At 57.1% G+C, this 22,919-nt stretch overlaps 1 protein-coding gene across 2 annotated transcripts in view; it reads left to right on the top strand.

The window, feature by feature from the left end:
- The first annotated feature begins 4,302 nt into the window (after positions 1–4,302).
- Positions 4,303–22,919, top strand: part of RALGDS (ral guanine nucleotide dissociation stimulator) — a 55,481-nt gene continuing 36,864 nt past the window's right edge. Inside the window, exon 1 of one of the 2 annotated variants that reach the window (XM_030961247.1) lies at positions 4,303–4,399. In XM_030961247.1, coding sequence (XP_030817107.1) covers positions 4,382–4,399 — 18 coding nt within the window. In that variant the 5' untranslated portion in view covers positions 4,303–4,381. Of the gene's footprint in view, positions 4,400–18,094; positions 18,620–22,919 lie in introns of those variants that run through there. The other variant, XM_030961245.1, reaches the window with a different exon arrangement.

The following is a 22,919-nucleotide window of genomic DNA, read 5'->3' on the forward strand; positions in this document are numbered from 1 at the left end:
CAGAGCCTGGCAGCTCCCTGGGGTGAGCAGCTGAGGTCACAGCCCAGGGGTGCCTGTGCCACCTCCATTGTCACAGCAGGGCTGCCACAAACATCATCTCCCTGTGCTGCAGAAGGGCTGGGCACCTCAGTCCCTGTTTTCTATGAGGGAGCAGCAGAGAGGCCACAGGAGCTGCAGGGAGAGGAGGAGCAGGGTGAAAGGGTGAGCTGGCTGTTTCTAAGGGAACAGCTTGGGGGAGGAAAAAATAAAAAAAGAGAGGAAAAAAAAAAAAGCTAATTTGGCAGAGAGAGGGAAAATAGGGAAGAGGTGCCTGACTGTTCCTGCTTCTCTTCACATTAGAAAATTGCTGTATGGCAGGGAATCAAGTATGCAAAGCTTTAGGGCCCCACCACTGATTGCAGATGACTTAACGAGCCATTTCAGTCCTGTGAGCAGGCTGGAAATGGCACTTGCCACTGTCATTGCAGGCATTTCATCTTCCAGAAGACTAATTAGAAAAGCTTTCACGGACCCATAATATAGATAAGGTACCTGAAATACCTCCAGCCCCAAAGCCCCAGCGGCAGCTGGGTTGGCTGATTGGTGCTTAATCCAGCAAAGGGTCTTTATTACATTTTCTCCAGACTGTTCTTAGTGATGTGGTGCAGGAGGAAGATGCTGCTTTACATAACAAAACCAGAACTGAAGCCCCTGCTATGTATTTTGGGTAACCAGGTGCCTCACCTAAGCAAAAATGGTGAGGAAAAATACTTATCTAAATATTTCAAAAAAAATACATTTCCAACCAGCCAGGACTAATACTGTCTGTTTCTTATTTGTTAAATGAGTTAGTGCCTCAAGGCCATGCTGAAACTGGGTTCTCATTATGCTAATTATACATATATGCATATGGATTCTTTACCAGCCAGAAGGAACTGTCCAGTCAAGGCAGATAATTTTATCTCCTGGTGTCAGTACGTGGCTGGGCTGGGCTAGACCTTGTAGAAAAGTACTCAGATTCCAAGAAAAACATGAAGTTCAACAGCAGCCACAAATCCATAGACCAGCTGTGGCAATGGCCAGTTCCCTTTATGGTTAATTCTGCTGGAAATTGCTCGGGGTTTGCAGCCACAGCGCTTCATTCTGCCACATTAATTATTGGATTCCTGTGCAGATTCTCATAAATCCTCTGTGACAGGAATTTCTGCAGCACAGATGATGGGTGACAGAGGGTGGCCTGTGTTTCTGGGGTACCTGTTTTGAACAAATTGTGAAGGGCTTGGTCTGAGCTGTGCATCTGAGCTGCCTTTTGGCTGCATCCTCAGCCCTCTGATTGACACCATAATGGCCTGGTTTGTGCGCCAAACATGTTTATTTTCCTGGCAGGCCTGCAGCTCCTCCCCAGGGGAATGGCTTGTGTTGTGTGACACAGTTCTGCTCCGCGGGGCTGTGGTTTGAAGCGGCACCTACAAAACTCCTGGTGCCTCCAGGGAGAGGAGAAAATGTCTGCAGAAAAAAAAAACAAACCCACAGCGCTGTGTGGGAGCTGCTCCCTGAATCAGCTCGTGCCCTCCTGTAATTAATGAAAGGCTGGACTTCTGCTGTCATCTCCTGCTGATTAATCCCCTTCCCCCAGCAGCAGCAGCCAGCTTTCCTTCTCCCAGTTTGGACTGTGCAGCCTGAGGCTCGTGTGCACTGTGGGAGCTTCACCAGCACCTGCTTTCTGGTGTGCATTCCCCACCCACAGCCAGTGCACAGCGGGGAAACTGAGGCACGTGGTAGGAGGGCAGCACAGTGCCACTCTCACCACGGGGGACGATCTTGTCTTACGTGTTCTTGTGCCAAAGGAATTTGGACTTAGAAACGCAGGGAACTGCATGAAAGCTGAATCACCACACGTAAATAAACCCCACTGCCTAGAGGTGTGATTGTGCTCTCAAGGTATTTCCCACTCAAGCCCTCAGCCCAGCCTCAGAGCAGCAGCTTGTTGCCTTCCCAAGGGCCCCTTTTCCCTTCCATCCCTCTCTGCTCAGCTGGAACAGACTCATCATTCATAGTGCCTCTAATTTAAGCACCCATCTGACAGGCTGTTTCTTTGCTTCTCCCTGCTGCTGTCTTGCCCAGTGCATCCACCCCCAAAGGGCAAATTTCTCTGTGTGGTGTGAAACGGAAACTTCCAGCACTGAATATGATTTGAGGTGGGGCCAGACTCTGCTCCTCTTGCTCTCCCCACTGATAGGACAAGAATCATTTCCACTTAGCCAGACCCTTTTCCTCTCTGGTTTGGATTTCCCATAACCCTCCCACAGGTGATGCTCCCTGACAGTTTTGACCAGAAATGTCATTTTGTGCCACACAGCAGCAGTTATGAAAGGACTGGCTTAGTCAAACCCTCTGTGGGTGAGATCTGTGCCTGTGGGGCACGGAAATGAGATGATCTTTGAGCAGAGGGGGTAAGAACATCAGTCACACGTTCCCTGCACAAAACCAGCTTGTGCAGGAGCCACGTGCACCCGGCTGCCTTCATGCAGCTGGTGGTGGAGAGGAGCTGGAGGGATGGGAGCTGGGTTCACTCCCCTGCCCTTTGTCTCACCTGTTCAGCTTTTTGAGGGGAGGGAGGGACTGTCTCTGTCTCTTGTTCTCTGTTTGCACTCAGTGGGGATTTGCTCCAATCTCAAAGGGCAGCTCTTAGCACCAAGGTTGTTATTTTCTCACTTGAATCCCACCTGCTCTGGTTCACCTCCTGCCCCAGCAAGTCCCCGTGGGACCCCAGGGGTGACACACACAGAGCAACAGCTGCTCTCCAGTGACAGTGACAGGCTGTTCTGGGGACAGCAGGAACTGGAGCAGGACTTACAGGAGTGGGCTGGGCTGTACTTTACTCACGGTAAATCCCCAACCCTGGAGTTCTGCTCCACACAATCGAATGATTTAGGGAAGCATCACTTGAAAAACCCATCTGAAGAGTGACATTTGAATGTCTGCCTGCCCACCAGACTCCCTCCTTTCCCCACGAGTGTTGCTGTACTGACGTGACTTCTCCTGTGCTATATTTAGCTTGAACACAGATCCACCAAATGTCGCTGTTTTGTGTAAAACTAGTGTAAAGCCTTGGGAGTAAAAAGGCAGTTTTAACCACAAATCCCCACTGCTTGTATGCCCACATCATCCCCCTGCTCCCCTGCTGAACCCCCAGCCAATTTAAAGCGAGCCGGATGAGTACAAATTACATTTAAAAAGTGCTTGATTCCGGTGTGGCTTTTAGCGAGTTTTGCCAGCAGCAAATCACACCGTTCTCGACCTTTTGACGTGCGTGTTTTTCTCACTGTGTTTCTCACCGACACCGTTACTATAATTAGAGCGATGTTGCTCCGTAGCAGCATCTAGTGCCAGAGGCAGAGCCCTGGCAGCACCTATTCCTTTCCTGGCTGCCCTCCCCGGCCGGAGCTGCTGGTTCAGCTGGCCCGGAGCCACGGAGGAGCGGCACGGGCAGGTGCGCTGGGCTGTCCCTTGTCGCTCACTGTGACCCTGCAGAGAGCAGGGTGCCTGCTGGGGTGTTGGTGCCCAGGACCAGCCCTGCAGCGGCTGGAGCGCTCGGCCATGGTCTGGCTCAGCCTTCTCCCGGCTCCTTCTCCTCCTGCCGTCGCTGTCATGGCTCATGTCATCGGCCTCATCATGACAAACCACGGGCACCGGAGCTGTTTCCAGGGCAACCCCGCTGGCTCCCATCTCGCGCACACACACCGAGCTCCCGCGGCTCCGGGGATCCCCCCGTGCCCCGTTTCGGTGCCGGGCTCAACGGGGAGGAGCAGCCGGGGCTCCGTGTGATGCCCTGGCCCCCTGTTTGTCCTCTCCTCCCGAGCGGGACAGCCCGGCGGGGTCTGTCCCAAGCTCTTCTCCTGTTTGTACCGCACGCAGCGGGGTCTGCACGGTGCCTTCCCACGGCTCCCGGGGGAAAACAACCCCAAAAAGCCAAGGGGTGTCCCGGGTGACACCAGTGAGGTGTCCCCGCTGTCCCCGCTGCAGACGCGCCCCCCTCCCGGTGGAGGAGCCGGGAGCCGCCCCTTCCCTGCCGGTGGCGGAGCCGAGCCCGCCCCGCTCCGTTCCCGCCCCGCTCCGCTCCGTTCCCGTTCCCGCCCCGCTCCGCTCCCGCCCCACTCCGCTCCGTTCCCGTTCCCGCCCCGCTCCGCTCCCGTTCCCGCCCCGCTCCCGCCCCCGCCCCAGCTCGGCTCTCCCGGCCGCGCTCGGCGCTCGGCGCTGGCGGCTCGGCGGGGCCGGCGGGGCCCCATGGCCGGCTCGGAGCATCGCCCCCGGCCGCCGGGCAGCGCGGCGGGGCGCTGAGCGCGGCCCCGCACCGGCGGCACCGCAGCCCCGGCGGCGCTGGGGCTATGAGCGGGGCACGATGATGATCGACAGCCAGGTGAGTGCGAGGGGCACCGCCGCTTCTGTCCCCCCCGCGTTGCCCCGGGTCGCTGCGGTGCTGCCGGGCTCGGTTCCCTGCAGAGCCCTCGGCGCACGGGGCTCGGGGCGGCCCACGCGTGTCCGCGGCTGTGACCGATGGGGACGCGGAGCCGGGGGGCTCTGCCGGGGCTCGCCGGGCTCTGTAGCTGCAGATGTCCGTCCCTTGCTGCCTCTTGGGGCCGGGGTCGCTGTCCGTGCCAGCAGCCCCGGCCCCCCGGTCTGCAGCGGGGGCTTTGGCGGAGGAGACGCAGCAGCTTTGCCCGGGGAGCGGGGGGAAGTCTGTTTTTCGATGTTTTTCTCTTGATTTTTTCGCTTTCTGTTTGTATAATGCTTAATGGGGCTGTGAGGAGAGGAGCTGAAGGATGGGGAAGGAGAGGGACGCGGTTTGGGACAGGCTCTGAGGGCGCTGCGATGCTGCAGCAGCCGCGGTGCCGCGATGCCGCCGGCGCTGCTGCCTGCTGTGCCCAGCCAGGGTCGGCTCCCCTGGCACCCCTCAGGCCAGGGGCCATCAGCAGCTCCCTTGTCTCTGCCTGGTGTGTTTATGAGGCCAAAAAACCTAAGGTGGGCTAAAGCTCTGCGCTCCCAAACCCCCTGGTGCTTTTGGGGTAGGGGAGGATGAAGCAAAGGGATGAAATTTGGGGGTGGCACCAGAGCATGACTCTGGGTTTGGTCCTGATGCTCCTCTGACTTTTTACTTTCTCTTCTTCTGAGGTTTGGTCCCATCCCTGGGAAGGGGGGGCTGTGCTGCTGCCCTTGGGGGTGCTGGGAATGTAAGTGGGCAGCAATGGCTCCTTGGAGACCAGAAATGAATAGAGGGAAGGGCTGATGCTGTGCTGGAGGAGTGGGCTGGGATCCATTTTTGGACTGGAACATGTGCGTTCCAGAGCTGCCTCCTGCACCCTGTGGGTCTCTGTGGTCTGAGCCTCACTCACCTTGGTCCAGGCCAATTAAAAAGTTGAATGAGCTCTCTTGGGGGCACCTGTGTGAGGCAGGCCCTAGTGCCACACCAGTGTGTGCTGGATGGCGGAATGTCCCTTTGGAAAAGGGAACTGGCAACAAAAATACTGGAGTTTGGGTCCTGACCCTGCCTGGGGTCATGAATGTGAGTTTTCTGTCATTATGGAGTGGGAAGATTGATCTTGCTGGGAGATGCAAAAAATTAAATGTGTAAGGTTGTCTGGAAAAAGATGTTCAGAGCCTCCCAGGCTGGTGACTGCACGTGGCATCCTACAGAATGTTTTGCATTAAGCTCTCAGCTTTAGTCTTCCTGTCACGTTTTCATGCTCACCCCATTTTATATATTTATTTGTAGGTATATTTTATATGGGTAAACTGAGGCAAGTAGAGATATTTGTTCCAAGCCCGGGATCCTGCGTGGGTGGAGAGCAGAGGTTTAAAGTCCTGGTTCCTCCTGCTGAAGGGGATGAGCCACTCTGCCTTTTAAGGGGTGCAATTCATTGAGGTCCCGTTGTTTGTGGCTACCAGTTAAGAGGAATTTCCAGCTGCAGCCGCACCCTGCCAGTTCTGAGGGCTGCACAGCTACATTTTTCATGCCTTGTAAACGTTCCTCTCCCTGGTTGCTAAGGGAAAGACCCACACAAACAACTGCTAAAACTGAGTGTTGCAAAGTAAATAAGCTGAGCAAACAGGGAGGTTTTTTCATCTCTGAGTGCTGCAGGTGTGTTGTTCCAGGTGTCCCGACATGTGAAAGCCAAGGCTCACGTGCAAGGCTGAATTTCAGCCTTTAAAACAGAAACCTGCTCTTGAGCTGGGTCAGGAGGTGGCTTCCATCCTGAGCCAAGCTCCCAGGGCTGCAGGCTCATCCCCTCTGTCCCTCTCTGGCCGTTTGGGCGGGAGAAGGGAGCAGATGGTGGATGAGCAGCCTTGGGCTGGCTGGGGGCAGGAGGCAGCTCAGCTCAGCATTCGCCGTCTCTTCCCTTTCATCTGCCCCCAGCGTCTGAAGCGGCTCCAGCGGCTCGGGGTTAACCCTTGGTGCTGCCCTGCAGGGGCAGGGGGGCGAGCTGGCAACAAGTGACAGCGAGGGAGGGTCCAGCTGGCAGCAGGGGCCGGGAGGCGGCAGGTGGAGGGATGCAGAGTCCCTCCTCGGCATGGCTCTGCCGCTCCATCTGGAGCTCCCACTCACACAGCCCCAGTCTGTGTGCCTGGGCTGATCAGACATGAGCAGAGGATGCAGCGACTGCTGCAGGCTCCAGAATAAATCTCTGGGATGTTGTAATGATGGATCTGACATCCCCTAGCTCGGTGCAGTGGGTTATCTCCGAGCCAGTTTGCTCAGTGGAGAAATGAGGGGCTTTTCAGGACTTTGGGGTTGTGTTTTTCATCTCCTCGTAGTGTTTTCACTCTGTCATTCCCTAAATGGTGCCTGACTGCTGGACCTGATCAGGGCAATCAGGGCTTCTCATCTCAGGTGGTGATCTCCAGAGCAATCTGCACTATCCATCAAGATGGATTTTGCTTCTGATACCTTTCCCATTGCTATAGCAACCCATCTGACGAGGATGCCAGCACGCTTTCCAGGCAGTGTGTGCAGGGAAACTGCTTCACCTGCCACCAAGCTGCCGCCACTCGTGGGGCAGGGCTGGTCAGCTGGAAACTGCACTCAGGTGCTGAGCCTGGAGGGGCAGAGGAGCTGCTGCCAGCTCCCTCAGGCTGGCCCTGCTCTCCCAGGTGCCCCCACCACCCGGAGTTTCCCTGGGATATCGGGGTGATGCAGCACAGCTGGGGGAGTGCACAGCGCTGAGTGCCAGGATCTGGGATTTCTCTCCAGAGGAGATGCCCAGGATGGTGTGAAGGAGCTCAGCAAGTCTTGGTGAGTTTTAGGGGCTGCTTCCCCCTCCCCTTGCCTGTGGAGAGGATGGAAGATGGGTCTCAGCTCCAGGGGCTGATAGAGAAGGAGGGGTTCTGCCTGCGTTTGCCAAGTGAGTCCATTCCCTCCTCCATGTCCTTCACACTCTGCAGTCACTAGATGGGCTCCAGCACGTTCTGCTCTGCCTCTCATCCTGCTGTCCTGTGCTGTCTGTGCACACCAGGGGCCATCCAGCTGTGGCATCCACCGGGACAGCTGTGGGGCTCCTGTGATGGCGCTGCCCGGGGCTGTGCCGTGCCCGGTGGCACTGCCAGGCTCTGTGACCCTGCGTGGGCCGGCCAGGGCTGCCCGGGGCCCGGCGGGGCCGTGCAGCAGATGGCACTGTTGTTTTCCCGATGAGTTATTGCCGTGGGTTCCCTTCCCCAACGCTGGGAAGGGTCAGCGGGGATGGCAGCGGGGACAGAGCCAGAGTCCCGCTCCCTGGCAAAGGCCAGCTCGCCAAACTGGGCTGTGCTGGGACAACAGAGCTCGGTGTGCGGGCACTGCTCGGCCAGGAGGGGCCGTGTGTGTGTTGAGTGACACAGATCCGTCCTGGGGGGATCTCGGCTCCATCCCTGCAGATCTCAGCTCCATTCTCGGGGATCTCAGCTCCATCCTCGGGGATCTCGGCTCCAGCCCCGCAGCCGCCGTGGGAGACCCCAGCAAGGCCGCGTCAATCACCGCGTCCTTCCTATAAAAAGCAACCCCTGATCCCGCGTTCCCTTTGGTGCCGGTGGCCGCTGTCACCAGCCCAGCCGTGTCCCAGCTGTCCCCAGCAGTCTGTGACCAGCGGGGAACCGGCCGTGACCTTTCCCGGGGCCGCCCGGCAGAGCCGCTGTCGCATCCGCGCCGCCGGTGTCGCTCCAGTAGCGCCTTCCAGCGCCCGGGGCTGGCACAGCCCTGGCATTCAGCCGTGCCAGCTGCTGCCAGCTCTTTGGCTGCTCCCGAACCGAACCCATCCCGCCCTGCCCGGCGCCGGCTGCGCGGGATGCGCTGGCGGAGCCTGCAGATGCTGACAGCTTTTCCCGATGGGATCACCCCGCAGCCCGTGTGACCAGGCTGGGGCCCACCCGCCTGTTTTCCTCGAGGATTTGCGTTTTTAGGAGGCCGGGTTTCCTGGGGACCTCTCGGCTCCCAAGGCCCCGCGGGTGTCCCGGTGGATTCCCGCTGTCTGTGCTGACATCCCTGGTCCTCATGCCTTGGCCGCGGGTCCAGGGCAGCGTTTGGGGGTTTGGAGGCGTCAGCTGACGCCAAAGGCAGCTCGGTGCTGCAGGATCACAGAGTTTCTGCCCCCTCGAGGCCCCGCAGTGCAGCGGGAGTTCATCCCCTGCACGGATTTACAGCCCCCGCGGGGTTTGCTGTGCCCTTCAGGGCTCCTGAGCTTGGAGCTGAGAGCCTCACAGGGAATCGGTGCAGCTGGAATTCAGCGTCCTTCACCAGCCTGCCTGCAGAGACGTCCCAAAGATGGGAGAAAAGGGAAGCAGGGTGAAGGGGCTGGAGAAAAGGAAGGGGTGCAGTGGTGGCCTGATGGGTCAGAGAGGGTGGAGAAGCCTTTCCTTGGTCTGTCCTGCCCTGGAGAAAACCAGAAGCTTTAGATGTGGTGGCAGAGCTGTGAGATGTCAGAACATGTGGGATGGCACTGCAGATCAGGCCCCACTCTTCCTGTGGGGTCCAGAAGAGAAGGGGAGGAGAGAAGCTGGGTGGGGTGTGGTGCAGGCATTGCTGCAGGCTGGGCAGTGCTGTTGGGGGGATCACTGGAGGAGCACTCCAGGCAGCCTGGAGGGGACGTGCGGGTGGCTGGCACAGCCTGGGGGTGATGCTGTGCTGGGATTCAGGATGTGGCCGTGTGAGCCTGCTCTCCTCATGGCCTTCTCGGGACTTCCGCTGTCCCTTTTAATCTTTCCTTTTCCGTGCAGTCCCACTCCATTCCCACTCCCCTGCCATAAACAAACACCCGGGGCTGGCGGCAGGAAGCAAACCCTGCAAAGCGCTCCGGGGAGGTCGAGGTCATCCCTGACACAGCCAGCAGGTCCCTTTGAAATGCCCGGCAGCTGCCCTGCCCTGCTCCTTCAGCCCCGCTGGCTCCATTCCGCAGCGCATTTCCCACCCGGTGTTTGCTGCCTGTCCCTCTGGCAGTGTTCCACAGCTCCCGGGGCTGGGACACCCCTGGTGTGAATCACAACGGGCAGCCAGGGGGGTTGGCAAAGGCCAGGGCAGGCAGGAACAGCCTGGGCACACCTGGGCAATGCTGCATGTCCTGGGTTGCAGGGGACAGGGACACAGCCATGGTTCTGAATTGAAGGAACAGGGACACAGCCGTGGTCCTGAGTGACAGAGAAAAGGGACACAGCCATGGTTCTGAATTGAAGGAACAGGGGCACAGCCATTCCCTGAATTACAGAAAACAGGAGCACAGCCATGTCCCTGAGTTGCAGGGAACAGGAGCACAGCCATGGTCCTGAATTGAAGGAACAAGGACACAGCCATGGTCCTGAGTGACAGAGAAAAGGGTCACAGCCATGTCCCTGAATTGGGGGGATAGGGTCACAGCCATGTCCCTGAATTACAGAGAACAGGGTCACAGCCATGTCCCTGAATTGAAGGAACAGGGTCACAGCCATGTCCCTGAATTGAAGGAACAGGGTCACAGTCATGGTCCTGAATTGCAGAAAACAGGAGCACAGCCATGTCCCTGAATTGAAGGAACAGGGACACAGTCATTATGCTGAGTGACAGAGAAGAGGGACACAACCGTGGTCCTGAATTGAAGGAGCAGGAGCACAGCCACGGTCCTGAATGGTGGGATCCACGAAATTTTCCAAATCTTTCCAAATTTTCCTTGTGCTGGCCAACACTGACCCCTCTCTGGCCACTGTGGGTGTCACAACCCAGCTTTTTGGGGCATTTTGGGGGCATTTGGGGCATTTCCTGGGGCTGGATGCTGCACAGGGTGGCTCTGACTGCTTACACAAGTCCCCTTTGCACTCTTCCCAGTGCTGCCTGGAAGGGTGTTTAGTTAATAGGATTATAAAGCTTTCCTGTCGTCAGGCAACGGAAATCAATGCAGGGCCCCTGGGAATGAGCCTCATCCCATTTACAGCGCCAGCCCAGCAGGGCTGTGTGGCCAGGGCTGCTGAAGGGGGGATGTGCTGCCCCCTCCCTGGTGTCCCCCATGCTGCTGGGGCCTCCTGGAAATAAGGAAAAAAAAGGATGTAAAGCTATTGGAAAGTGTTTGGACCAAATTCCTTCCTGAAGGCCTAGAACTGGAAATCCTTGCTTCTGTAAAAATGGATTTCGCGTCAAATTCAGCGGTTTTGGCTTGAACAAAGCGAAGACAAAACTTCAGATATCACTCCCTATCTGTGGAGATCTCTATGGAGATAGAGCATTTTCCAAAGAAAATGGTGAAGGCTCCAGTGGGGCCATCTGAAGAGTGGCTGAGGGCACTTGGCTTTTTGGCTGGAGAGAAGGAGACACTGAGGTGTGCACTTTGCTCACGAGGGCCAGCTCTGACCTCTCTTCTCTGAGGACCACTGACAGCACCCGAGGGAATGGCTGGAGCTGGGCTGAGAAGATTTAGGTTGCACATCAGGGAAGGGTTCTTCCCCCAGAGGGTGCAGGGCACTGCCCAGGCTGCCCTGGGAATGGGCACAGCCCCAGAGCTCCAGGAGTGCTTGGACACTGCTCCCAGGCACGGGGTTGGAGCTGAGAGCAGGCGCTGCTCTGCAATGCCTGGGGGCTCTGCCCTCCCCTCTGCTGTCAGTAACGTCAGCAGCTCGGCAGGACGGGCTCGTTCATGAATTTCTGTGCTGCAAAGGCAGCTCCCAGCTGCTGTCCCCAGCACGCAGCAGGCTCCCAGCCCCTCCCTGCACGTGGCACTGCACAGGGGCAGCACTGGCCACAGCCCCGGGGAGCTCAGGAAGGGTCTTTGTGCTCTCTGGGCTGTCCGCACCCGAGCTGGCAGCCCCGGGCTCTGCTCAGCCCCTCCCTGCCTTGTCCCTGCCCTCCCGCAGGGGATTCCCGGCTGGAATGCCTCTCTCCGGGTCTGAGCCGGCAGGGAGAGCTCTGCACAAGGAAAGCCATGGAACCTTCACTGTCACAGTGCGAGGGTGGGGAGCAGCAGGGAAACTTCAGAGAAATCAACCTGCTTCAGCAATCCGGCCGTGCAAAAAGTGTTTCCCATCCCCTTGGCTGCCAGAGAGGGCACCGCACGTGGTGGAGGCTTCTTTAACCCCTGGAGGCTGCAGAACAGGGCGAAGAGGGAGAACTGGGAGAGCCCTTGGCTCGGGGCGCAGGGCTGGGAACCTGCAGGCTGCCAGAGCTGTGTCTGTTGTCTCTGGAGCCCGGGGCTCGCTGTGTGCCAGGAGCAGAGGTGTGGATGTGCAGATAACCCCCTGGCCATGGGAGGTGTGGGTTACAGCACGTGAGGGGCTGGGCTGTGCCAGAGAGCACCCTGAGAGCAAGCCGCAGGGCTGGGCGGACTGGAACTCGTCCTTTGGGTTTGTTTCAGCTCCAGCTGAGCCCTGGAAAGTGTGCTGAAGGGAACAGCCCTGCCTGGTGCTGGGGGCTCGGCCAGCTGGGGGAATCAGTGGGCGCCCCATGTCTGGTAAATACTGCAGAGTGTGCCGGGCACCAGCTCTGGTGCCCACAGAGGTGCCCTGGCCTTGCTGCCAGCCTGCTCCTGCCACACAGAGCTGCTGCCCTGGCCTGCTGGCAGGTGGGATGAGTCCCTGTGGAAAAATGGGATGAATCCCATGGGTGACACTGGGGATTGTCCTGGCTCGCTGATACCCCCAGCTCTGTGCTCCCCCTGGCATCTTTCTCTTCTCCAGCAGTGGCATTTGCAGTGGAAGCAGCTGGTCCTGCTGCTGGGCTGGCCTGGGCACGGCTGTGCCTTGCTGTCACCTGTGCTGTGCCCACCTGGTCCCTGCCAGGTCAGTGTCCAGAGCGGGCCCTGGAGGGACAGGATGTGCTGGCATTTGGGAGCTTATCCCTGTCCCCAGCCTGCCTGTGCTGCAGGCTGCCCTGGCAGGCAGGTGTTTGGGGAAATGGTGAGGTTTTCCTTAGGTTTGGAGCTGCAGGGGTCGCGTGGCAGTTTGTGCCATGGTCCTGCAGTGCCAGCTCCGAAGGCTGAGGTGTGTGCCCAGCCTGGGAAGGGGGGCAGAGCACAGCCAGCCCAGCGATGCAGGCACGGAGCAGGTGTGAGCCCTGCGCCAGGGATTTCCCGGCAGCAGAGCCACGCCCGGGTCTCCCCGTGTGCTGCAGGTGGAGCTGTCACTGAAAGGGCTCAGCCTGCTGGGAAACCATCCTGGGGTGAGCCAGGAAGGGTGGTGGGAGCAGCCATGCGCTGCAAGGAGCTGGGTGGTCCTGTCCACAGAGCCCCTTGGGACGGGGGCAGGAGGGAGTGGGGATCTGCCCAGGGACACCGGCTCCTTCCCCGCTGTGTGAGCGCTCCTGGCACGGCTGTGCCGCGGTGGGAGGGCAGGAATCCCCTCCCGGAGCAGCTCTGCGCACCCGGGGGCTGCTGCGGGGCTGTTCCCAGCCTGATCTCCGTCCGCAGCTCCCTGGAATCCCCGGGAAGTGTTGCCATGACAGCCCCGAGCGCGGCTCCCTCCGGTGCCCACCGGGAGAGCTCGGCATCCCCGGCACCGGGCTCAGCCGGGCATCGCGGGCGGCAGATCCCTTCCCTCGCCGTTCAGGGAAGCAGAAATGTGTCCAGGGAAGCAGAAATGTGTCCTGTGGGCTCCCTCTGCTCCCTTTCCCAGCCGGGAGCCCTGGTCCTGGTGCCCTTGTGTTGGGGAAGATGAAACAGGAAAGCCTTATTAATATGACTGCCTGGCAAAAGATTTTGAGAATATAAAATCTATAAGTGAGATTGAAATGAAAGCAAGCTTTGAGATACCTCAGTTACTGAACAACTGGAAAACAATGGTGTGGCCAGCTGAAGGTGATCCCCTTTTGATGGAACAACACCCTCTGCTTGCAGACAGCTCCAAGGGTCAGAGCAGACCCTACAGCTTGGCAGAAGGGGCCCAAAGAGGAGTTTTTAGGGTTTAAAATGTAACCCAGTATGGTAATGTAATGATTCTTATAGGCTGTATGGAAATGCTGTAGGATTTGTATCTTGTACTAGATTGGTTAGTGAGAATTAGAATATTTAACACAGAAGAAGATTTATGGTACTGTAACAGAAAGCTCGCTCTCTTACCCTTCTTACTCTCTGCCCCTCTCTTCTCTGGGCCCTGCTCCAGCTGTGGCTGGCAGCTCCCAGCAGGGCCCTGCGCCCAGGCCCTTTGCAATAAACCCCAAGTTCCAGCCCTGGCTGCAGAGATCTCTCATCTCCATCTGTCCTGACCGTTCTACCCCCCGACGCTCCTACACCCTTGCATCCTCTCAGCCCCGTTGCTGCGGCAACAGTCTCCATGGAAACCGAGCTGCATCCCGGGCATCACAGCAGGGCATGTGTCCCCCTCCCCACGGGGATGCTCTCAGCCCCCAGGGGAGCGTGGAAAATGGAAAATCCCTCAAGTGTGTGGCAAATGTGTGGAGGAATCCCAAGGAAACTTAATTGGTTTTCCCCCCACCCCTGCTTTAATGCTTGTTGGCTTTCACTCCACGCTGGTAATTGCTGCTCTGCACCTATTAAAAGGCCGTCTCATGCTTTGCATGGGCTTGATTGGGAATTAATTTTGCATATGTATCTATTGTGGGGAGCAGGGGAAGTTATTCAGCATGCTGAATGCCAGACAGGCTTTCCAGAGGTGTGAGGTGCAGCACGGGCTGTGCCTGCTCCCTCCTGGGAGGAAAATGACAGTGGCTTCTCCAAACAAATGCCTGAAAACAAGGGTACAGATTCAAATCAATGGGATTTATTCCCACAATTAGTTACAGGTTGTGGGTGCTTGTGTATATCCCATTAGAAACCCCTCTTGGATGTCAAGGTGATTTTGATTTTCACTGAGAATTAGGTATCCTACCTGCACATGGTCTCCTGGAAGTCCCACCAGGCTCCATCTCCATGTCTGCCTCTCTAAACCTACCCACAGGCTTTCTGTAAACACCACATTTCTCCAGAGAAATGCTCTTTGGTTGGGATTTCTGTGGTTTTGAAACCAGATTTCCTCTTTCTATTACTGAGAAGTGTCAAAAGGGAAGAGCTGTTGGGATTTTCCATTTGCCATTTACTTGTCACGGCCCTTTCTTTCCCCCTTTGCCTTTCTATCAGCCTCACACAGTGACAATAAACCTGCAGGTTTTGTGTCATTTCTCTCAAGTACCACACTCTGGTGCAGGATGCTGTGATGTTTGGGCATGGAGTCGCAATTTCCTTTGAAAAACAAACTCACCATTGTAATTCCTGGGGAATTTCTTTCATTTTGCGGAGGTCTTTGATGCTCGACATCAAGCATTGGAGTCAGCCTTCCTTTGTGAGTCACTGGGTGTCAGGAATGCCCAGCTCCATGGGAGAGGTTGGTCACTGGTTTTTGGAGCATCCCAAATGTTCCAAAACATTTGGGTGCTAAAATGTTCCTGTGCATGAACCCTGAAAGCTGCATCCACCTGTGCAGAGGTTCAGTCATGGGGTGCTCAAAATGATGTTTTTGCAGGGTGACAGAGGCTGTTTGGACCTTAAGGAATGGCTGCATGTCCCAATGCAGGAGCCATTCTCTCCCTGGGGCAGCAGCAGAGCAGCTGGGAGCAGGATGCACCCAGCACAGGAATTGCAATGAATTTCCCCTGCAGTTGCTCTGTTCCTGCCAAGACTCTTACTGGAAAACAGTATTTTCCCAGTAATGGTTGCTAAGCACTGAGCTCCTGTGATGGGCTTTATCTGCTCAGCTGGAGCTGCACAATGAAGCTCCAGAGTGAGATGAAACAGGGAAACATCAGAGCCTGAGCTGGGGCTTCCCTGTCCTCCAGAGGCAGCACCAGGAGGAGATTTCCCCTCACCCTGGAGCCTGTGGGGCTGCAGCAGCACCCCAGTCCTGTGCCAGAGGGGATGGCTCCCCTGTTTTCCCTGCTCAGGGATGGTTCCTGCTGGCAGATCTGGGATCCCCACTCAGTCAGCCAGGCTGGGGGAGCAGGAGGGTGAAGCTGTCGCTCAAACACCTGCGTGGGATCATCCTGTCTGGGCTGGTTTGACAGAGGGGTTTTGTTTTGTGTTTCTGCTGCAGATCTCCCAGTGGGAAGGGTTCAGAGCCGCTCTGCTGTCTCACTGAGGGTCTGTTCCACCCCCATTCCCAGTGGGAAGGGTTCAGAGCCGCTCTGCTGTCTCACTGAGGGTCTGTTCCACTCCCTGTGGCTGGGGCTGGTGCTGGGGACTCTGGTGGGTGGGCATGCATGAGCTGGCCCAGCAGAGGAGGGGAAGGCTCCACAGCATCTCTGGGGCTGTAGGAATGCTCACAACATCTGTCTGGTTGCCTTTGACCGAAGCATTCCCTGCACAGCAGCTCCCATGTCCCATCAATCCGCCGTGTCCCATTCCTGCTGGTTTGGGATGGATCTCTGGATCATCTCTTCTTTTCTCCAGCCTCTGCTGCTGCTCCTTTGCCTGGTGTCCCTCCTGGGACTCTCCTTGGACTCTCCTTGCTCCCTTTTACTTTCCTTTGCAGCCTGCCTGTGTGGTTTGTGACTTTTCCAGAAGGATTGTCCCTTTTGGCATCTTTATGACTGCCAGGTGGGGGGGGTCAGTGGGGGCAGCAGAGCACACTGAGCCCTGGCAGAGCTGTGTGACAACCTCTGAGTCTGTCCCTAGCCCTGGAAGTCCAGGGAAGCCCTAGAAACCAGGGAACCAGCCGGTGATGGGACTCCTGCACCTCCACACCACCTCTGCAGAGATTCCCATCCCCATGGCACACATCAGCTGCTGAACAGGACGATGAGTTCCTGGGAACGGTAGCCCGTGGAGACTCTGGCACTTGAGTGTGACATCTGTGTCCCTCTCAGGATGTTTGGAAGCTGCAGTCTCAGCTCAGCAAGCCCTGCTTGTTACTGGAGAGTTGTTGTTGGAAAGCCAAGCTCTGCTGACCGATGGTTGCGGGCAGGTGAGTAACCCGAGCTGGGGCTGAAGCACAGCTTTGAATCACCTTTCCTGGAAGCAGAGCTGAGGGCACTGCCCGTGCTGAGGGCAGGGTTTGGTGCTGGTGAAATGTGGGACAGTTCCTCCGTGGGAATGCACTTTGCTCTGAGTCACCAAGGAATCATCCAGGAGCAGGACAGAGACTGCCAGGGAGTTTCCAGGGCTGGGGCACTGCCTCTCTGCCCTGAAAAGAGTTGCCAAAATTCTCTCAGTCAGCAGCTGGGGCATGGCCCTGGAAATTTTGCCTTGTCCACATGTTCCAGCTGTGATCCCCCCTCTCTCCTCTCCTGCAAATCCATTCCTGGGGCTGCTGCAGTGCTGCCTTCTCATCCTTGCTGCTGCTCATCTCAGCCATATGGTGGATGAAAAATCTGCCTGATTTCCACTTAAAACTTTATTTATGATGAGTTTTTCCCTACTTGGTCTCGTTCCAGGCTTGCCCATTAGCTCCCATTCCTGCAGCGTGTCAGGGCTGGTTTTCTCATCCTTCATTTCCCCCAGGAATGATGGACCAGACCCACACTCAGCTGGGAAGGGGCCCAGCTCTGACTGCGAGTGGCAGGAGGGTCCGTGAGTGTGTGAGACCCCTCTGAGCCCGGCTCTTGGCTCTGGCTCCTGCGCGGATGAGTCAGCCCGGGCGCTGGCTTAGCGCTGAGCGGGGCTCTGCCAAGCCGGGCTTACCTAACGCCGCAGGAATGCCTGGCTCAGCGGGGCTCTGCTCTGTGATTGCGGCCTCGGGCACGGCTGCCTTTGGGAAAGCTGGGAAAAGGCTGCACAATCCCAGACCTTTGCCCTGCAAGAGGCTTGTCAAAATGTGACCCCCAAAACCACGCAAAAGCGCCCAGGAGGAGCAGGATCTGTCCATCCTGTTTATGTCCTGGGCCCTGCAAGAAGGGCAGTGTAAGGACATCGACTCCTGTTTGTCTGGGATTTTCATTGACATTTCACCCTGGTCCCTCTGTTGGGTGTGTGGCTGGCCCCAGTGTCTCCCCTGGTTGGGTGTGAATGGATGAACCCACCAAATTGCTCCTGTCCTGCTGTCCTCGCTGGGAAGAGACACCCTGGGTGTCCCCCCTGCCACTGAGCTGTTGAGGGTGAGGTGGTGGCTCATGGGCTTGGCCCAGGTTCCCTCCTGTTTGTGGGAGCAATAACACCCGTGTGATCTGTGTCTGCTGGTGATAACACGAGTTGCTTCATGTTGAGACACCCGCTCCACTGCTGCTCTTGGTGAAAAGGCGATTTCCACACCCGATTTTGCACCGTGCTTCCTTTAGCAGAGCTCCAGTTTGGATTCACAGGTTCTCTGGTGGGAAAGGCACCTGGGAATGCTCACCTGGGCAAAATCCACGCACAATTGTGCTACAAACGAAGTGATCACCAGCGCTGATGGTCTCTCAGTGCCATGCTGCATTCTCGGTGCCACAGGGTTCCCCAGCACTCTGCTTGTGAATTATTTAAGCCTCACTGTGGTCCTTGGAGCACAGGAAGGCGCTGAGCTGAACCTGCCTCTGACAATGGAGAACAGGGATGGGAGAAGAAAGGGGGAGGCTCCAGCTCCGACCATTCATTCTCCCTCCGTTTCACACCCTCTCATCCTTCCAGCTCTGCCTGTTTGCCTGTCACAACAGCCGGAGGGGAACGCTGTGAGCGCCGCAGACGCGGTTTGATCGCAATCACAGCCCAGCAGCAGCAGCAGGCAGGACCTGTTGTGCATCTCCGAGACAATGCGCGGGCTCGGCGAGTGCCACGCATGCCGATGAGGCTGGGGAGCTCCCGGCGGGGCCGAGCCGAGCCCAGCTCACCGCGGGAGGAAGGAGAAGCTGGGGGCAGCAGGCAGGGAGCGGGGGCAGGCAGGGAACGGGCGCCGCTTCCCCAGCCCCGCACACGGGCGCGCACACGGGCGCGCTGCTGACGGGCGCGCACGCCCAGCTCCCGGTGCGGCTCCTCGATTCGCCTGGGAGGAAATAAGAGCTCGTAGGAGCGGCAGAAGCAGCAGCTGTTGGAAAGATGTGCTGACAAAATTGGGAGAGAGAAGGAGAGAGAGAGAGATCTCCGATCGGTTTCGCCGCCTGGGCTGGACCTGCTCCCGGCGGAGGAGAGAGAGGAGGAGGATGAGCAGCCCCTCCATCCCCGGGAAGATGGAGGCTAAACCTTTGTTCAACGTGCAGAAGGCTCTGGTGCAGCCCGTGCAGATGTGCATGTTGGATATCCCCCTGAGCGTGCAGGATGACGATGTGAGTAGAAGGCTCGGGGCACGGTGGGTGTGCGGGGACAGCCAGGGGCCGCGACCCCACCCCGGCACCAGCCCGGGGCGCTGAACTTGTGGCAAAGTTGACGATGCCAAGAGCTGGCACCGCCTCCAGATGTGACCGTTTCCTCTCTCGAGTGGTGTATCCCGAGGCTGGCTGTGGCTCTTGCCAAATCCAGGGCACCAAAACGAAAGGAGGCGTTTGGGAGGCAGGGGAAGCCTTCCTGGTGTCGTGGCTCGATGCAAAAGGGAGGGTTTGCTGTGCATGTCCTGGCTCTGCTGCCCGTGAAACCCTGGTTTCTTGGGGGCTGCCCTGCCTGCTGTCACTGTCACTGTCACCACCCCTGGGCTCGGTCCTGCCCTGCTGCAGCTGCAGGGTTTGGTTCCCCACGCAAAGATTGGTGTGGATTGCAGCATTGAGGGAGGCAGAGCTTTCCCAATGTGGGTCAGGGGATTCCTGCTGGGGGCTCCTCTTGCCACCTGCACTCTGCCCCTCGCAGAAACACACCTCGAGTCTCACTGTGCATGGGGGACCCTGGGATAAAGCTGCCAGGGAACCCAAAATCAGGGGTGATGCTTTTTAGGGCTGGTGGGTGGTGAGTGCTCGGTGTCTCACCTGTGTAAGGGTTTAGGGTGTGATCCAGGTGCTGTTAAAATTTGAGGCCAAACTTGCTTTGATTTTTGGAGCAGGGAAAGCCCATCTCTTGCTGTGTGTGCTCAGGGTGTGTAGTGTCACTGCAGGAGCCTTAAATCTGGATTTTCTCCATGGCCACCAACCGTTCTGTCACAATCACTGCTACATTCTCTCCAGCATTGTCTGTGCGTTTCAAGAGGTGAAACGAGAGCACATAAACGAGCCCAGCTCCCCGGGAGGAGGGAGCACTTTCCTGCAGGAAGGTGTGTTGGGTCCTGGCAGGGCTGGGGAGCCCCAGCCCAGCATCCTGAGTGTCCCTGCAGGCACAGGGCACTTGCAGGGAGCCTCCTGTTTTTAGAAACAGCCCGGGGGGCTTTGCCAGCATCGGCGGTGTTGCTGCACTAATGAGGATAATGAGGATACCTGTGGCGGCCACTGCGGAGCTGCCGGGTGTGCCGGGGTGGGCAGGTGCCTCCTGCAGCATTCCTGGCAAGGAGGGAGCCTGGGAGGTGGCTGGAGCAGGGCATGGAGCGGGTGAAGCAGTTGCCTGGCTGCTTTATTCTCCTTCAGCTCGATTCCTAAGCAGCAGATTTCTCCAGGCCATCTCCATTCCTGCTCAGCAGTGCAGTCTGGTGCTGGACTTCCCTGCAGCCCCTGCTGCAGCGAGGGGGATCCTCAGGGTTTGCCTGACACAGGTGGAGGCTTCTCTGCTTCCCTCCCTGCTCTGGGCATCAGCTGGGACCAGGCACAGGGAATGCCCTGGCCTGGGTCACTCAGGGACCTCTGCTTGCTTATCCTGTTCCTGGTTTTTAGCAGAAAAGAGAAGTAATTGTTAAGGGGGCTGTGCAATATGTTAGTAATGGGTTATTTTCTCATTTGGTTGGTTGGGTTTTCAGCAATTCCTACGAGCCCTCTGGAGGCTGCTGGGTGGCAGCCAGACCTGGCAGCGAGGCTCTGGTTGGTGACTGGCACACCAGGGAGTCCCCAGAGCTCAGGTCATGGCTGGGGAATTAATGCAGGATGGGAGAGGTTGTCAGGGCTTCTCTGGGGAAACTCCAGCTGCCAGGGGGGTCACACTGGCTCTCCAGCATCTCCATTTTCACATTTCCCAGCCTTGCTCGCTGGTGCTTTCTCCTCCTGCCCTCTCCTGCACTGGGCAGAGTGGGATGAAGCCCCCAGGGGTGAGCACTGTCTGGCAGCCCCCATGAGCAGGAGGTGGGTCAGGGGCTGCTCTGCCTCTCCATGCTCACGTCCCCCTGCTCTGAGGCTCAATTCCCATTCCTGGAAAGCAGCACCACAGTGGAATCTCTGGAATCTCCGTCTGCTGCAGAGCACAGACTGGGAATTTCCCCAGCAGGGAAATCCTGAGTGGTGTTTTTGTCTGTGGGGTGATGGAGAAGCTCCTGTTTCAGAGCTGCAGCATTCCCCCAGCCAGGCAGGGTTTGGAGTCTCACACCCACCCTCAGGTCCCTGCTCATCTCCTGCCGTCGCTTCCCCGTCTGCGTGGGCAGCAGTGCTGGCATTTCCCCCTCTATTTCAGGGCTTTAATTTCTATTTCAGGCTCGTTAATTTCCTTTTTTTCTTAGAGATGACACAGGCAGGTTGGGTAAAGTTATGGGGCTGCATTACCTGGGGTTTTCTGCGGGATTCTCTCTGTGTCAGTCACATCTGGGCCATCCCTGTGGGAGGGCCTGGCTTGAAAATGGGTTTTCCTCCTGCTGCAAACCCATTCACTGAGCACACCACTGACCTTTTTCAGGCTGGATTCCCAGGGAGAAAAGCTTTGGCTTCAAAAAGGAGCAAGGCAAAGCCCAGGCTGGGGACACCTCACAAAAACTGGAACCTCTGGGTCAAGTCTCTTCTCCCAGGGCAGCAGCCCTGTCGGGTTCTCATTTCATATTCCTGTTTTTCAGGGAAACTGCTCTGCCCCAGCAATGGATTGGGTCTCCTTTGGGGGACGTTTCACCAGCAGGCAGGTGCTCATGCCCACCTGGGTTCAGTGGGTGGGTGGGGGTGAGCATCCCCCCCAGGTTACCCTCAGCGTGGTGCTGTGTATCAGGCAGAGGAGGCTCTCATTTCTGCCTCCCTCCATCGCTTTCAGTGGGGCTGCCAATCCCCCCTTTCATAATTCACCCACAGCAGTTGCAAAATTGCCCAGACTGCCTCTTTTGCTACGATGGGGAGGGATTTCCAAAGCTTTGCTAATGAAAGAGCAACAGTTTCCATGTGTGGAAGGTGGGGAAATCAATGAGCAGGCTGTTGCAAGTGATATTAACGGCTTTTTGTGGCATCTCAGGCAGTTCCCTGGCGTGATGGAGCTTTATGGCTCGCTGTTTGTCAGCTCAATTGGAGACATCCCCTCCCTGCTAGGGCTGGCAGGGAGCAGGGAGGGATGTCCTGCGGCGGTGGGATGCTGCTGCCCGCTCCCAGGGCATCCCTCTGCCTGCTGGGCATCCCAGGGCGCGCCAGGCTGATGCCACGCTGCTGTCACAGCCTTGTGTCATGATGGAAAGCGCGGGGAAAGCCCCCCTTGCTGCAGGACGGGGAAGAACAGCACAGGCAGGGGCTCTCCCAGCACTGCAGAGTGAGAAGGGACCAGGGGAAAATCTCATTGTCCTGCTTGCAGCCTCCACAGCCTGTCCTGGAGGTCTCCCCTTCTTTGCCTTCTTCCTTTCTCCTCTCTGATGTCCTAATAAGTGCAGTCGGTCTGACTTCAAAGTGGTTAGCAAATATTTTCCACTCCAGTGAGCTAATTAGTTAAATTACATTTCACATGCTAATTTATTCCTCTAATATTATATTTTTTTCCCTCAGCATACTGAAATACAGGAGAAGATAAAAGCTTGGTTTGACCTTAGAGCCGGGCTCAGAGGAGCTGGAGATGGGAACTAATGATTATTTCCCGGGTTTGCTGTAGCACACGCTTATTCCCTGCCGCATTTGAGACCTCATTCCGTGGAGTTTTAAGAGTTTTAGCTGCCTGCAACCCGGGCATCCTGGGTGAAACGTTGTCCTGTGGCACACGGAAAGAAAACTTTCAGACCAGCAGTAATGAGCTACTAATTTCCGTCTTCATTGTTCCTGTCCGCAGCCCCGGTATCACCTTGGAGGCTGCATAAATAGCCAATTAATCCTTGCAGGACTGGGTGGGAATGGTGTTACTTCCCCATCGGGGCTGGAAAGGCTTTAACTGGGAGTCAGACAGGGCCAGGCAGCTGATGCTGGTGTCAATCCCGGGTTGAAGTGAAAGCTGCCAACGGCCCCGTGGTGAATCAAAGTCTGCCGTGTCTGTATCAAAGGCTGTTTCTTTTCCACCGCGTGCATATGGTAGATGTTATCGAGAGGGAGGAGCTGAAAATGAGCTCTAGGACCATTTCCTGACCACGGCTGCAGTAAAAAACCAACAAATCCCTCGATCCCCGCTCTCGGCCAAACTCTCCTTTTCCCTCAGGCAAATCATCGCTTGGTTTCTTTGGAGATAACGAGAAACTATGGAAAAAGACTCCCAAGTTCAATTCTCATCTGCAAGGGCAGAGATTTAGGAGCACTCTGTAAAGTCTTGGGATTTCTGGGAATCGCCCTGGCAAGGCTGAGCCCATCCCACACCATTTGTGCACATCCAGCTCTGAATCCATGAGGCCATGAACACGCT

This window comes from Camarhynchus parvulus, chromosome 17 (genome assembly GCF_901933205.1).
Source record: "Camarhynchus parvulus chromosome 17, STF_HiC, whole genome shotgun sequence".
Lineage (NCBI taxonomy): Eukaryota > Metazoa > Chordata > Aves > Passeriformes > Thraupidae > Camarhynchus > Camarhynchus parvulus.